This window comes from Meles meles, chromosome 9 (assembly GCF_922984935.1).
Source record: "Meles meles chromosome 9, mMelMel3.1 paternal haplotype, whole genome shotgun sequence".
NCBI lineage: Eukaryota > Metazoa > Chordata > Mammalia > Carnivora > Mustelidae > Meles > Meles meles.
In genome coordinates, this window is record NC_060074.1 from 26,857,078 (window position 1) to 26,872,419 (window position 15,342).

The 15,342-nt window shown below is 40.0% G+C and overlaps 1 protein-coding gene across 2 annotated transcripts in view; it reads right to left on the minus strand.

The window, feature by feature from the left end:
* Window positions 1-15,325, minus strand: part of LOC123950858 (peroxisomal trans-2-enoyl-CoA reductase-like) — a 28,315-nt gene extending 12,990 nt beyond the window's left edge. For both annotated transcript variants that reach the window (XM_046019326.1, XM_046019327.1), the window contains exons 1-4: window positions 15,122-15,325; window positions 13,582-13,715; window positions 12,868-13,033; window positions 8,548-8,629 (exon numbers count right to left, since the gene is read on the minus strand). In XM_046019326.1, coding sequence (XP_045875282.1) covers window positions 8,548-8,629; window positions 12,868-13,033; window positions 13,582-13,715; window positions 15,122-15,245 — 506 coding nt within the window. In that variant the 5' untranslated portion in view covers window positions 15,246-15,325. The remainder of the gene's footprint in view (window positions 1-8,547; window positions 8,630-12,867; window positions 13,034-13,581; window positions 13,716-15,121) is intronic.
* Window positions 15,326-15,342: the final 17 nt, after the last annotated feature.

Genomic DNA, 15,342 nt, shown 5'->3' on the forward strand with positions numbered 1-15,342 from the left:
CCAGACACACTCTGTCACAAGCTACCATACCTCCCATCTATTTTTCCAAGGGGCCCACGCATCTTTCGTAAAAACCATTTACTCTCCTTTACGAGGCCTCCATCTTTCTTCCCCTGTCTTTTCTAAGAGAGTGCTTCAGTCTGAGCTCTAAGCCACTCCTGGAAGCTACTCATTTCTCCCTGGGTATCTCCCGCAGACACATGATGTATACATATGAATAAAGTTGTTTTTGTCTTGTTGATTTGTCTTTTATTGCAGGGGTCTCTACTAAGAACTCAGAAGGGTAGAGGGAAAATTCTCCTTCCTCCCCTACACAGTTTTCTCAAGCTTCACAGAGGAAGAGAAGGACATTCAGTAGAAACTTAACGCAAACATAACAACATGCTGAGATTACATTTCCATACTCAACGATCTACCAGAGAAGGTGACAGAAAAGGGTATGACGTCAGAAGTGAAACTGCTGATGGATGGCAAGGGCATGTGCAGCCGGGGAGCCTGAGGCCCACGCTCTCGTCCTTTCCAGTTAAGGACAGAAGGATGCGGTCTTCCTCCATGGTATTCAGATCTCCTAAAAGTGATACAAGGACTGAAAGAAGTTACTCTGGATCCCAGAACAGCACGTCCTAATCTGCTTCTCTCTGAGGATAAAAAACAACAACAAAGACCAAAACCAGAAAAAACTTTGACAACTGTGAAGGCAAAAGCAGAGAGTTCATTCAATTCCAGAGAGACTTCTAGCTTATCCAGTCCTGTGTTCTGAAAGACTTGATTCTGGTGGGCATTCCTGGGAGGTCCAGGTGGATGAGATGCCTCAATGGACCATGGGGGTTTGAGAAGATTCCCTTTCCAGGAAGAGAAAGTGGTGCCCACTGGAACAGAACAGATACTGGACAATTCAGCTTTGGAGTGATGACTGTGTCACATTAAGTGCTGCCCTAGTCACTCGTCTTCTAAAGGACAACCCCAGAGGGACAGACATTTATTTGAACTATGACTTGACTGAAATTCTATGTTACCATTTCCATGACAGGTCTCACAGCTGTTCTTTCACTGACCAGTTTTCTGAAGTATGAAGGCCTCGTTTCTATATCAGATATGATTTAAAACCTCTTACAATCTGTACTGGAACAGACGGTGAGTGATAAACTGTCTTGAAGGTTGTCACAATGCCTCACTGTCTTCCTCTAATTTATAAATAGGAAGCAGAAGGATGCATGACTCTCCGTGAATACAGCACCAACCAATTTTTTTCAATACTTCTACAACGTAAACAAAAAGGCAAGACAAATGCAGGGTACTAAATGAGAAGAACATGAATGCAAGGATACTTTATCCAGCAAGGCTGTCATTCAGAATGGATGGAGAGACAAAGAGCTTCCAAGAACGGCAGAAACTGAAAGAATATATGACCACAAAGCAAGCCCTATAAGAAATATTAAGGGGGGTTCCATAAAAGGAGAAAAACCCCAACAGTGATATAGAACAGGAATTACAGACAATAAAATCGTATCTTTCAATAATCACTCTTAACATCAATGTTAACATAAGTTCCCATGAAATGGCACAGGGTTGCAGACTGGATAAAAAGACATGACCCATACCTATCCTGCCTACAAGAAACTCATTTTGAACCTAAAGGTACATCCAGACTGAAGGTGAAGGGATAGAGAATCATTTTTCATACCAACAGACCTCAAAAGAAAGCTGGGGTAGCAATTCTCATATCAGAAAAATTAGATTTTAAGCTAAAGACTGCACTTAGAGATACAGAAGGACACTATATCATTCTTAAAGGGTCTGTCCAACAAGAGGATCGAACAATTGTAAATATTTATGCCCCCAACATGGGAGCAGCCACTACATAAGAGACCTCGGCACTCCACTCTCGGCAACAGATCATCTAAGCAGAAAATCAACAAAGAAAGAAGAGCTCAGAATGTCACACTGGACCGGATGGACCTCATACATATACTACAGGACATTTCACCTTAAAATATCAGAATACTTATTCTTCTCAAACACACATGGAACTTTCTCCAGAATAAACCACATACTGGGACACAAATCAGGTATCAACCAATACCAAAGATTGAGATTATTCCCTGCATATTCTCAGACCATAATGCTTTGAAACTGGAACTCAATCATAAGAAAAAGTTTGGAAGAAATTTAAACACTGGGAAGCTAAAGCTCACCCTGCTTAAGAATGTTTAGATCAACCAGGAAATCAAAGAAGAACATAAATAATTCGTGGAAACCAATGAGAATGAAAACACATTGGTACAAAACCTATGGGATACTGCAAAGGTGATCCTAAGGGGGAAACACATAGCCATCCAAGCCTCACTCAAAAAAAAATAGAAAAATCGCATATACACAAATTAACTTTACACCTTAAGGAACTGGAAAAAAACAACAAATAAAGCCTAAGAGAATATGCAAATGCACAAGAAGAGAAATAATTAAGATTAGAGCAAACATCAACGAATTAGAAACCAGAAATATAGTAGAGCAGATCAACGAAACTAGAAGCTGCTTCCTTGAAGAATTAATAAGACTGATAAACAATTGGCCAGACTTATCCAAAAGAAAACAGAAAGGACCCAAATTAATAAAACCATGAATGAAAGGGGAGAGATCACAACTAACACCAAGGAAACAGAAACAATTATTAGAAATTATTATCAATGACTATATGCCAATAAATTAAGGAACGTGGGGGGCGCCTGGGTGGCTCAGTGGGTTAAGCCGCTGCCTTCGGCTCAGGTCATGATCTCAGGGTCCTGGGATCGAGTCCCGCATCGGGCTCTCTGCTCAGCAGGGAGCCTGCTTCCCTCTCTCTCTCTCTGCCTGCCTCTCTATCTACTTGTGATGTCTCTCTGTCAAATAAATAAATAAAATCTTTAAAAAAAAAAAAAAAAAAAAAAATTAAGGAACGTGGAAGAAATGGATGTCTTCCTGGAAACCTAAAAACTACCAAGACTGTAATAGCGAGAAACTGACCACCTGAATAGACCCAATAACCAGTAATGATATTGAAGTAGTGATCAAAAACCTCCCAAAAAACAAGAGTCCCTGGAAGATTCTACCAAACAATCAAATAAGAAATAATACCTATTCTCCTGAAGCTCTTTCCAAAAATACAAACAGAAGGAAAACTTCCAAACTCATTCTGTCAGGCCAGCATTACGTTGATCCCAAAACCAGGCAAAGACCCTATAAAAAAGGAGAATTACAAAACAATATTCCTGATGAATACAGATGCCAAAATTCTCAACAAGACCCTACCCATTAGGATCCAACAGTACATTAAAAGGATTATCCATCGGGGCGCCTGGGTGGCTCAGTGGTTTAAGCCGCTGCCTTCGGCTCAGGTCATGATCTCAGGGTCCTGGGATCGAGTCCCACGTCTGGCTCTCTGCTCTGAAGGGAGCCTGCTTCCCTCTCACTCTCTCTGCCTGCCTCTCTGCCTGCTTGTGATCTCTCTCTGTCAAATAAATAAATAAAATCTTTAAAAAAAAAAAAAAAGGATTATCCATCATAACCAGGTGGGATTTATCCCTGGGATGCAAGGCGGTTCAATGTATGTAAATCAGTGTGATAGAACACATTAATAAGAGAAGTGATAAGAACCATATAGTCCTCTCAATTGATGTAGAAAAAGTATTTGACGAAATACAGCATCCTTTCCTGATTAAGACTCTTCAGAGTGTAGAGACAGAAGGAAGATTCCTCAATTTCATAAAAACCATCTATGAAATACCCACAGCGAAAATCATTCTTGATGGAGAAAAGCTGAGAGCCTTCCCCTTAAGATCAGGAACGTGACAAAGATGCTCACTCTTGCCACTATTCTTAAACATAGTACCAGAAGTCCTAGCAACAGCAATTAGAAAACAAAAGAAATGAAAGGCATTCAAATCCACAAAGAAGAAATCAAATTCCCTTTCTTTGCAGAGGACATGATCCTTTACGTGGAAAACCCGAAGACTCCACTCCCAAATTACTAGAACTCATACAGCAATTCAGTATGTGGCAGGATACAAAATCAATGCACAGAAATCTGTTGCATTTCTATACACCAACAATGAGACAGAAGAAAGAGAATTAGGGAACTGATTCCATTTACAATAGCACCAAAAACCATAAGATACCTTGGAATAAACCTAACCAAAGAGGTGAAGGATCTGTACTCGAGGAACTACAGAACACTCATGAAAGGAACTGAAGACACAAAAAGATGGAAAAACATTTCATACTCATGGACCAGAAGAATAAACATTGTTAAAATGTCTATGCTGTCCAGAGCAATCTATACTTTCAACGCCATCCTGGTCAAAACACCAATGGTTTTTTCCAAGTCCTGGAACAAACAATCCTAAAATTTATATGGAACCAGAAAAGACCCTGAACCACCAAGGAAATGCTGAAAAAGAAAAAAAAAAAGTGCTCGGGCATCATGTTGCCTGATTTCAAGCTATATTACAAAGCTGAGATCACCCAGACAGCATGGTACGGGCACAAAAACAGACACATAGATCAGTGGAACAGAATAGAGAGCCCAGATGTGGACCTGCAACTCTATGGTCAAATAATCTTCAACAAAGAAGGAGAAAATATCCAACGGAAAGACAGTCTCTTCAATAAATGGTGCTGAGAAAACTGGACAGGTATATACAGAAGAATGAAACTTGACCATTCTCTTACACGATACACAGAGATAAACTCTAAATGGATGAAAGACCTCAATGTGAGGCAGAAATCTCTCAAAATCCTAGAGGAGAACATAAGCGGTAACCTCTTCGACACCAGCCACAGCTACTTCTTTCAAGACAGGTCTCCAAAGGCAAGGGAAACAAAAGCGAAAATGAACGTTTGGGACTTCATCGAGATCAAACGTTTCTGCACAGCAATGGAAACAGTCAACAAACCAAAGAGGCAACCCACGGAATGGGAGAAGATACTCACAGATAACACTACAGATAAAGGGCTGGTATCCAAGATCTATAAAGAACTTCTCAAACTCAACACCCAAAAACCAAATGATCAAGTCAAAAAATGGGCAGAAGACATGAACGGACACTTCTCCAAAGACAAATGAATGGCTAACAGACACGTGAAAAAACGATCAACGTCATTCATTAGCCATCAGGGAAATTCAAATCAAAACCACATTGAAATATACCTTATTTCATATATACCAGTTAGAATGGCAAAAATTGACAAGGCAAGAAATAACAAATGTTGGAGAGGATGTGGAGAAAGGAAATGCAAGTTGGTGCACCCACTTTGGAAAAGAGTGTGGAGGTTCCTCAAAAAGTTAAAAATAGAGCCATGCTATGCCCAGCAACTGCACTATTGGATATTTATCCCCAAAGATACAGATGTAGTGGAAAGAAGGGCCACATGCACCCCAATGTTCACAGCAGCAATGGCCACAATAGCCAAACTGTAGAAGGAACCAAGATGACCTTCAACAGAGGAATGGATAAAGAAGATTATTTATTCATAAATACAATGGAATATTACTCAGCCATCAGAAAAGATGAATACCCACCATTTGCATTGACATGAATGGAACTGGAGGAGATTATGCTAAGTTAAATAAGTCAAAAAGAGGAAGACAATTACCATATGGTTTCACTTATTTGTGGAACATAAGGAATAGCATGGAAGTCATTAGGAGAAGGAAGGAAAAAATGAAGGGGGGAAAATCAGAGGGGTAAGCAAACCGTGAGAGACTATGGACTCCGGGAAACAAACTAAGGTTTTAGAGGGGAGGGGAGCAGGGGGATGGGTTAGCCCAGTGATGGGCATTAAGGAGGGCACATATTACAATGAGTACTGGCTGTTATACAAAAACAGTAAATGTTATACAAAAACATGGAACACTATATCAAAACTAATGATGTACTTTATGGTGATTAAGACAACATAATTTTTAAAAAAGGAATAATTATTTTGAGATTCATCCATGTTGTTGCATGAGTTAATAGTTCATCACCTCTTCTTTCCAACTAGTAGTCTGTTATACAGATATACCACAGTGTGTTTAGTCATTCACCCACTGATGGGCATTTGAGTTACAAACTGTCCATGGGAGCCATGAGTTGCTCTTTTGACCTATCTTTTGCCCTCACAATTATTTATTAATTAAAATTAAGGGGTACCTGGGTGGCTCGGTGGGTTAAAGCCTCTCCTTTGGCTCAGATCATGGTCTCAGGGTCCTGGGATCGAGCCCCACATCAGGCTCTCTGCTCAGTGGGGAGCCTGCTTCCTCCTCTCTCTCTGCCTGCCTCTCTGCCTACTCGTGACCTCTATCTATCAAATAAATAAAAAAAATCTTTAAAAAATAAAAAAAAAATTTTTTGTAATTAAAAAAAAATCAGCAGCTCAGACTAAACTCCCCTGCAAAGATTTAATAGAAAATAGACTAGCCCTAGACAGTATTAAGAAAAATGTGCTAAGACAGCAATATGACTCAAACATACACACAAGATTTCCAGATGGCTTTTTTTTTTTTTTAAGATTTTATTTATTTATTTGACAGGCAGAGGTAACAAGTAGACAGAGAGGCAGGTGGGGGAGTAGGGAGCAGGCTCCCAGCTGAGCAGAGAGCCCGACACGGGGCTTGATCCCAGGACCCTGAGATCATGACCCAAGCCGAAGGCAGAGGCTTAACCCACTGAGCCACCCAGGCGCCCCACCAGATAGCCTTTCAACAACTCAGAAGATGCTCCACAGAGAATACCATTTCTTGACCATGAGAACTGTCCAGAAGTTGAGAACACACATTTTCCGTCAGGCTCTGGGGAACATGTACTCTCATACTTTGTTGGCTAGAAATACCTAAAATTTTGTATGCATGTACCCTTCACCTTCACCCAGCAATCCAACTTCCAAGATATATCCTGAAGATACAATTCCACAAATATGAAACAAGCATGTACAGTGTTAGTCACTGCAGAATTATTTATAATGCAAAATGTAGAAGCAATATAAATTTCTACTAAGTTTGAGATAGTACGTGCATTTGAATAAAGGAATTTGAAAAGAAATCTGTAAGTCCCTAATAGTGGTCTACCAAAAATTGAATAATAATAATAATAAGTACAGAGAGAAAGAGGAATGGCTGTTGCAGAAAAGTCATTTTACAGAAGAATATCAGCTAATAAATACAGAAGCAATTATGAAATCAGAAAAATCAACATCTTCCGAATCTTTTTTTTTTTTTAAGATTTTATTTATTTATTTGACAGAGAGAGAGATCACAAGTAGGTAGAGAGGCAGGCAGAGAGAGAGGAGGAAGCAGGCTCCCTGCGGAGCAGAGAGCCCGATGCGGGGCTCGATCCCAGGACCCTGAGATCATGACCTGAGCCGAAGGCAGCGGCTTAATCCACTGAGCCACCCAGGTGCCCCCATCTTCTGAATCTTAATATAGTAAGCGATTCAGGTAAGAATCAACAATGGTTACAAAAATCACAATGGCAAACAGGATATTCATATTCATATCGCCCTGCACATTCCAGATTACATATTAATAATAAAGGAAGTCAGGTCACTGTCTTACTTGGTTAACAGGCTATCTCTGGAATGAGAGGGTACAGAGCACTCAACTTTGTACCTTATGCAGTTTTATACATATGTAAAAACTAGCATGCTTTGTTTTTATAACACTAGGCTAGGTCTATTTCATAAAAAGAAATATTCTATGTTGGAAAAATCTTTAAAAATTTTAATTAAAAAATGGAAGGAATCAGAACTTATAAAAGATACAAAAGAAATCAAAATGAAACAGATATAAAGAAATACAAAATGAATTTTTTGTAAACCAGATATTTTAACTGCTAAACGTGTGGTTTTCAAGTAGCTTCCTGGCACACTGTTTTTCTCTTTGTTCTATGTGGATGCCCTTTTAGATTATTAAGACTCTACTGAGCCAGGAGGCTAAGTTACTCCACTGATTGACTTTTTTTTTTTAATCTATTTCCAACATAAAGATTTACCAAAATCAGAGTAAGAGTCAAACATGTCAAACTCCATTACGGAATAACAATTTAGCAGTACTGTCTAAAATTGAAGATACATATTCACAGTATTCAAATCTAAATTAATCTAAATTTGTTTCATTCCTACATGTTAACAAAAAAAAATCTCTTCAGACATCGATGACCAGTTTAGTGACATCTGGATTAGGGTTACTGGATAAAATAGAGGACAATCAGTTAATTGAATTTCAGATAAACAACAAAATATTTTAGCATAAACATGCCCCATGCAATATTTGGGATAGACATAATATAAAATTTAATGGGGCCTCCTGTTTCTATTTTCTTGGTAAATCTGGTAAGTCTAATATGCATAGGAATGTTTTGCAAGTACATTTTTGAAGTTCAAATAAAGGGCAATGTTAAGTATTGAGACTGAAACTCATTACAGGATTCAGGATTGTGACTTATGAAATTTTCTCACCCCACTCCCCCCATTCAGAGGACAAAATCCAAAGACATAGGGAAAAAAATGTATATATATATTAAGTATGCTTACACAAATCCTGGAAATCCGTTTCTAATAAGCATCGTAATGTTGACAATAGATCCTCCATGCTCTTTCATCCAGGAGTTGTAAACTGCAGGAAACAGCCAATGACAATCATATGAAATAGCGTCCTGACTCTGTTCTCACTCACTGTCCCACCATCTTGCTTGTTATTTAAAAATTTTTAATTTCAGGGTACCTGGGTGGTTCAGTGGGTTAAGCTCTGCCTTTGGCTCAGCCCTGTCTCAGGCTCTCTGCTCAGCAGGGAACCTACTACCCCTTCTCTCTGCCTGCCTCTCTGCCTACTTGTGATCTCTCTTTCCTGCCAAAAAAATAAATAAAATCTTTAAATTCTTTTAAATTTACAATTCCTTTTTTTTTAAAGCCTGATTGAATATAATTTATATATCCGGAAACTCATCCACTTATGTGTACAATTTAATGATTTTCAATAAATATACAACAAGTCATGCAACCACCATCACAATCCAGTTTTAGAACATTCCATCACCCCCAAAACACTGCTTTGTGCCCATCTGCAGCCCAAGCCATCCCCACACAAACCCTCATCTATTTTCCATTTACATAAACTTGTCTTTTCTGGACATTTCCCATAAATGCAATCACACCATATGTGGTCTTTTGTGTCTGGCTTCTTTTACTTAGAATAATATCTGTAAGGTTCATCCACAAGGTAACGGTATCAATAGTTAATTTTTATTGCCGAATCGTATTCCAGTGAATAGACAGACCATATTTCATTTGTCTATTCACCAGAGGATGAACATTTGAATTCTTTCCACTGGTGGGTGATGAAGAATACAAACTGTTGGGTGGACCTATGTTTTCATTTCTCTTGGGTAAATGCTTAGGAATGGAACTGCTGGGTCATATGGTAACTGTATGTTTAACTTTTTAAGTAACTGCCAAACTATTTTCTGGTGTCTCCACTATTTTACATTTCTACCAGATATGCATGAGGGTTGCAGTTTCTCCATGCTATTATTGCCTAATTTTTTTCTATTATAACCATTCTAGTGGGTATGAAGTGATACTTCACCGAGGTCTTGATCTGATGTCCCGATGACTAATGGTGCTGACAATCTTTGGATGTACTTATCAGCCGTTCATTTATCTTCTTTGGTAAAATATCTATTCAAATATTTTGCTCATTTTTTAATGGGTTTGTTGTTTGTTTTTTTTTTAAGATTTTATTTATTTATTTGACAGACAGAGATCACAGGTAGGCAGAGAGGCAGAGAGAAGGAAGGGAAGCAGGCTTCCTGCTGAGCAGAAAGCCTGATGCGGGGCTCGATCCCAGGATCCTAGGATCATGACCTGAGCTGAAGGCAGAGGCCTTAACCCACTGAGCCACCCAGGCGCCCCTGGGTTTGTTTTCTTAACACTAAATTATAAGAGCTCTTTCTATGTTCTGGATACAAGTCCTTTATCAGATATGTGATGTCCCTCAGTCTGGCTTATCTTTTCATTTTCTTAATGTTGTCTTTTGAAGTGCAAACATATTTAAATTTGATTAGGTCAAGTTTATCAACTTTTTAATTTATACATGGTATTCTAGATGGTGTATCTCAGGACTCTGCCTAAGTCAAGGTCATAAAGATTTTGTCCTTTATTTGTTTCCAAAAGTTATGCAATTTTACTATTTGCATTAAGGTCTAGGGTCCATTTTGTACTTTTGGTTAACTTTTACTTATGCTATGAGGGAAGGGTCCTCTTGTATGTGGATATCCAATTGTCCAGGACCATCTGCTGAAAAGACAATCACTTCCCCATAGAATTTCCTTGGCCTCCTTGGCAAAAATCATAAATATAAGGGATTGATCACAACTATAAGGGTTTATTTCTAGACTTTCAAATTTGTCCAAAATATCTATTCATCTGTCCTTATGCCAGTACCACATTATCTTGAAATCAAGAAGTATAAGTCCTCCAACTTTCCTGGTTTGCAAAACTGTTGTGGCTACTCTGAGTCCTTTGCACTTCCGCATGTATTTTAGGATCTGCTTGTCATTTTCTGCAAAAGTAATAGGGACTGTGTTGAACCTACATACCAATTCGGGAAGAACTACCATCTTAACCGTATCAAGTCTTCCAATTCATAAATTTTGAATGTTTTTCCATTTATTCTGATCATTCATTTCTGTTAGCAATGTTTTGTCATTTTTAGATACAAGTCTTATTCTTCTTTTGTTAATTCCTTAAGTATTTTCTTTTCAATTTTGGTGTTTTTTTTAGGGGGGAGAGTGGGAGAGGGGTTGGGGGGGCGGTGGAGGGAGAAGAAGAGAGAATCTTAAGTAGGTTCTACAACCAGCGTAGAACCCTACACAAGCCTCGATCTTGTGAGAGCTCACGACTTGAGCTGAAATCAAGAGTCAGACCCTCAACTGACGAAGCCATCAGGCGTCCCTCATTCCTTATCCTTTTTTGAAGCCCCATTTGATATTCAGCCTTCAACTCTATTCATACAAATGAAGACAACGTCAGATGTGTACCCTCAAGACTCACTTCAGTAGACATCTAATTTTTAGAATATAAAGGCCAGAGAACAAAGAAAGACCCATTCCTACTAAGAGCTTAGACAAAAATAAGAATGGGTTCCCATCATTACCTAAAGCTTTCCAGTGGAATTCTTCCCAATTCATACTACATGACAGAAAAAGGAGGTGAATCCCCCAGAAAAGAAGACATAAAATATGGTATTTTTGGACTCTAAGACAATTCTTTCATATTATTTTGAAATTGTTGAAACTGGGATATGTTTTACAGTTGGTGGCTTCTTAGGATACAAATAACACTGTTTGTACTTTCTCAGTAGTACAGAAAATGATGGTGCATTTCACCAAAGATACATTGACTGTATCTTTCAGTCAATGAAATACATTATTTATTTTTAGACAACATGATTGTGTAGCTAAAACACCTGAAAGACTAATCTCAAAAACTGTTAGATAAACTACAAATTACTAGATAAAACCACGAGATGAACTTCAAAAGTATTTCTTCCATAAACCCACAATTATCCAGCTGAAAATAATTGGGAAAAGAGCCCATTCAAAACAGCAGGCGTCGGAGTGCCCAGGTGGCTCAGTCAGTCAAGCATCTGCTTTCAGCTCAGGTCACAATCTCAGGATCCTGGGGTCAAGCCATGCATCAGGCACCCTGCTCATCGGGGAGTCTGCTTCTCCATCTCCTTCTGTCCCTCCCTCTGCTCGTGCTCTTTCTGTCAATCTCAATTAAATAAATAAAATATTTTTAAAAATCTTAAAAAAGAAAAATCCTTAGAAGGAGTCATCCAAAATATCTAGGTATAACCTTAGTAAAAAATAGGAGAGGGGCTCCTGGGTGGCCCAGTCAGTTAAGCACCTGACTTTTGGTTTTGGTTCAGGTGTTGATCTCAGGGTCATGAGTTCAAGCCCTGTGTTGGGCTCCATGCCCAGCATGGAGATTACTTAAAAAAGATTTACGTGACGGGGCACCTGGGTGGCTCAGTGGGTTAAAGCCCCAGGGTCCTGGGATCAAGCCCCGCATCAGGCTCTCTGCTCCGCATGGAGCCTGCTTCCTCCTCACTCTCTGCCTGCCTCTCTGTCCAGTTGTGATTTCTCTCTGTCAAATAAATAAAATATTAAAAAAAAAAAAAAAAGATTTACGTGACAAAAACCACAGTCCTTTGCCTTGGTAAAAAATAGGAGAGGTGCTCCTGGGTGGCCCAGTCAGTTAAGCAACTGACTTTTGGTTTTGGTTCGGGTGTTGATCTCAGGGTCATGAGTTCAAGCCCTGTGTTGGGCTCCATGCCCAGCATGGAGCTTACTTAAAAAAGATTTACATGACCAAAACCACAGACCTTTGCCAAAAAATATAAAATAAGAACCCATTAATAGAAAGATGCACCAACATACTGTCAAATTATTGACAGGTTGAACACAATTCCAGTCAAATTCCCCACTAGGAGTTTTGAGGAAAAATCCTGAATATAAAACTCATCTGAAAGAATAAAAGGGGGGTGCCTGGGTGGCTCAGTCGGTTAAGTGTCTCCCTTCAGCTCGGGTTATGATCTCAAGGTCCTAGGAACAAGCTCCGTGGCAGGATAGCTGCTCAGCGGGGAGCCTGCTTCTCCCTCTGCTTGTGCTCCCCCGGCTGGTGCTCTCTTGCTCTCTGTCAAAAAAATAATATCTTTAAAAAACAAAAAAATATGTGCATGCTCTCTCTCTTTCTCTGATAAATAAATAAAATCTTTAAAGGAAAAAAAAAGATTCTCTATGATCTTTAAATAAAGACACCTTGCCTTTTTGGGTTATTGATCATACTCACCTGCTTTGCACATGTAGAAGGTGCCCGTCAGGTTGGTCTCAATCACAGCATGCCATCCCTTTGCACTGATGTGTTCTGTAGGAGATGTGAACTGGCCTCCTCCATTGTTTACCAAAAAATTGATCTTACCATAAACATCTAAGGTGGATTTGACCAAATTCTGCACCTAAAGAAAAATGTTGAAAGTAAACTGGTTAACAACTTCACTTGCTAGTTGGACTGAGAGCTTACTCTGGGAGAAGAACTTGCAGTCTGTCGTCGCAGTAAATGGTATCAGGACCAGTAGCCGAAATCCAGTTAAAATTCACATTAAGAAATTACATAAAAGGGGCACCTGTCTGGCTCAGTTGGTACAGCATGTGACTCTTGATCTTGGGGCTGTGAGTTTGAGCCCCACGTTGGGTGCAGAAATGACTGATCACTTAAAAATAAGATATTAAACAAAAATAAAGAAATGACTTAAAGGGCAAAAGACAAAAAGCAATCTCGCTGAGCCCACATCCTTGTTTAGCTTCCTTAAAGATTGTTTCTTTCCTCTCCTCCCCCAGGAGGTAACACTCAGTACATCATTAGAGAAAGAATCTCTTTTACAGCTTCTGCTTCTAGTTAACGTCATCTAAGACCTCTACCACAGGAACATCTGAAGCACTAGTTTTAGGGACCACCACTGTAAATAAAATGAATGAATAAAGGATATAGACATATTTGCATTACCTCCTCTTCATTGCGGATGTTGCATTTTATGGGAGTGACCTGAGCCTGGTTGTTGGGGGGCAGGCTGGTTTTCAGTTCTCTTGCAACAGATTTTAATCGATCAAAGTTACGAGATGCAATGACCACATTACACCCTGAAAAGAAAATAGTCAAGACATAGTAAATATGCTTTCGTTGATAAATATGCTTTCACAGGTTGTCTAAATTAAGAAAAAAAAAGTTCAGAAGTTCTTTCATGTGTACCCATTTAAGAATGGTGAATCAGGGGGTGCCTGCGTGGCTCAGTGGGTTAAAGCCTCTGCCTTCAGCTCAGGTCATGAACCCAGGGTCCTGGGATCGAGCCCCGCATCAGGCTCTCTGCTCAGCAGGGAGTCTGCTTCCCTCTCTCTCTCTGTCTTCCTCTCTGCCTACTTGTGATCTCTGTCTGTCAAATAAATATATAAAATCTTTTTTAAAAATAAATAAATAAATATTCTTGAGCTCTGTTCATGTTAACTGCATTCCAAAGTTGTTATTGCTGCTGTTAGGTTCTTTGGCAACAGTTTCATACTTTAAGAGAGACTTGTTATATGTTAAGTATTGACCTGAATATTCTTTAATCTAGTTAATCTAGGGTAATTTTGTTTCACCACTCAGGCCATACCCTTCTGAGTATCTTACCCATTTCTTTTCAAATAAGGTTTTGCCTGTTTGAAACACTATTTCCAGTGCCTTCTTGGCCTCCCTTGACTCCCAACTTCCTCTCGTCCTGGAATCTAAATGGTTCCTCTTCCTCCTCCCTGGGCTGCACCTGGGACACTCTCTCCAGGCAGCAAGCTGGAATGATCACAGGGCTTCACATTGTTTGTTTCCACTCTCTGAGATCACTGTGCCATGCTACCTCGATGTGGGACTCGATCCCAGGACCCTGAGATCATGACCTGAGTGGAAAGCAGCAGCTTAACCCACTGAGCCACCCAGGCGCCCCAAAGCTCAAGAATAGTTAAATGAATATAGAAATAATCAGCATCCAACAAGGTAAAATTAAAATGTTCAGCAGTAATGCAAAGAAGCAGGTAAGTCCAACCCATAATGAGGAGAAAAGTAAGTTAATAAAATCAGAAACAGAAATGGCAATGACGATATCATTAAATAAACCAATGATAAAGAGAAAAATATGAAAAGTCTTCCCGCGTTTCCTCATTCGGTAATCCATACGACGGGTTCATTTTAAACACATCTATAAAGAATTCCACAGCACGTTTCCACAGGTCTCCTTGTTTCCTACCTCGACCACGTTATCTTTGATTCTAACTCCTCCTTTCAGTTCACAAAGAGTGGTTTCATCCTTCAACGCTTCTGCAGCATCTCTTAGACAGAACTCTTCCCTTTCCCCCCGCGGTTTCAATGTCGCCTACAGGTACAGCCTCTTGGCTTGGCCGGTCCACCTCTCCCAGCCCTGCCGAGTACCTGCTGGCTCCGGAAACCCCCTTAGGCTAGTGTGTGTCTCTGCCGACCTCTTGATCTTAAGTAGCCTGACCCAGAGGGCCCGCTCGCGTACCCAGGTGCAGCAGCTCCGCCGTGATGGCCTTTCCGATACCCGTGGCCCCTCCCGTGACGATGGCCAGTTGGTGCTGCAGCAGGCCTGGCGCCAAGCAGCTCTTGCACGCGCCCCAAAAGGCCATGTCGTCAGGGAGGCTGAGTCCCAAGAGCGCTAGGTTCGCCAGTCTAGGAAGAGCGACCGTTTAGAGACCCTGCCCACGTGACCGCCGGGTCACGCTC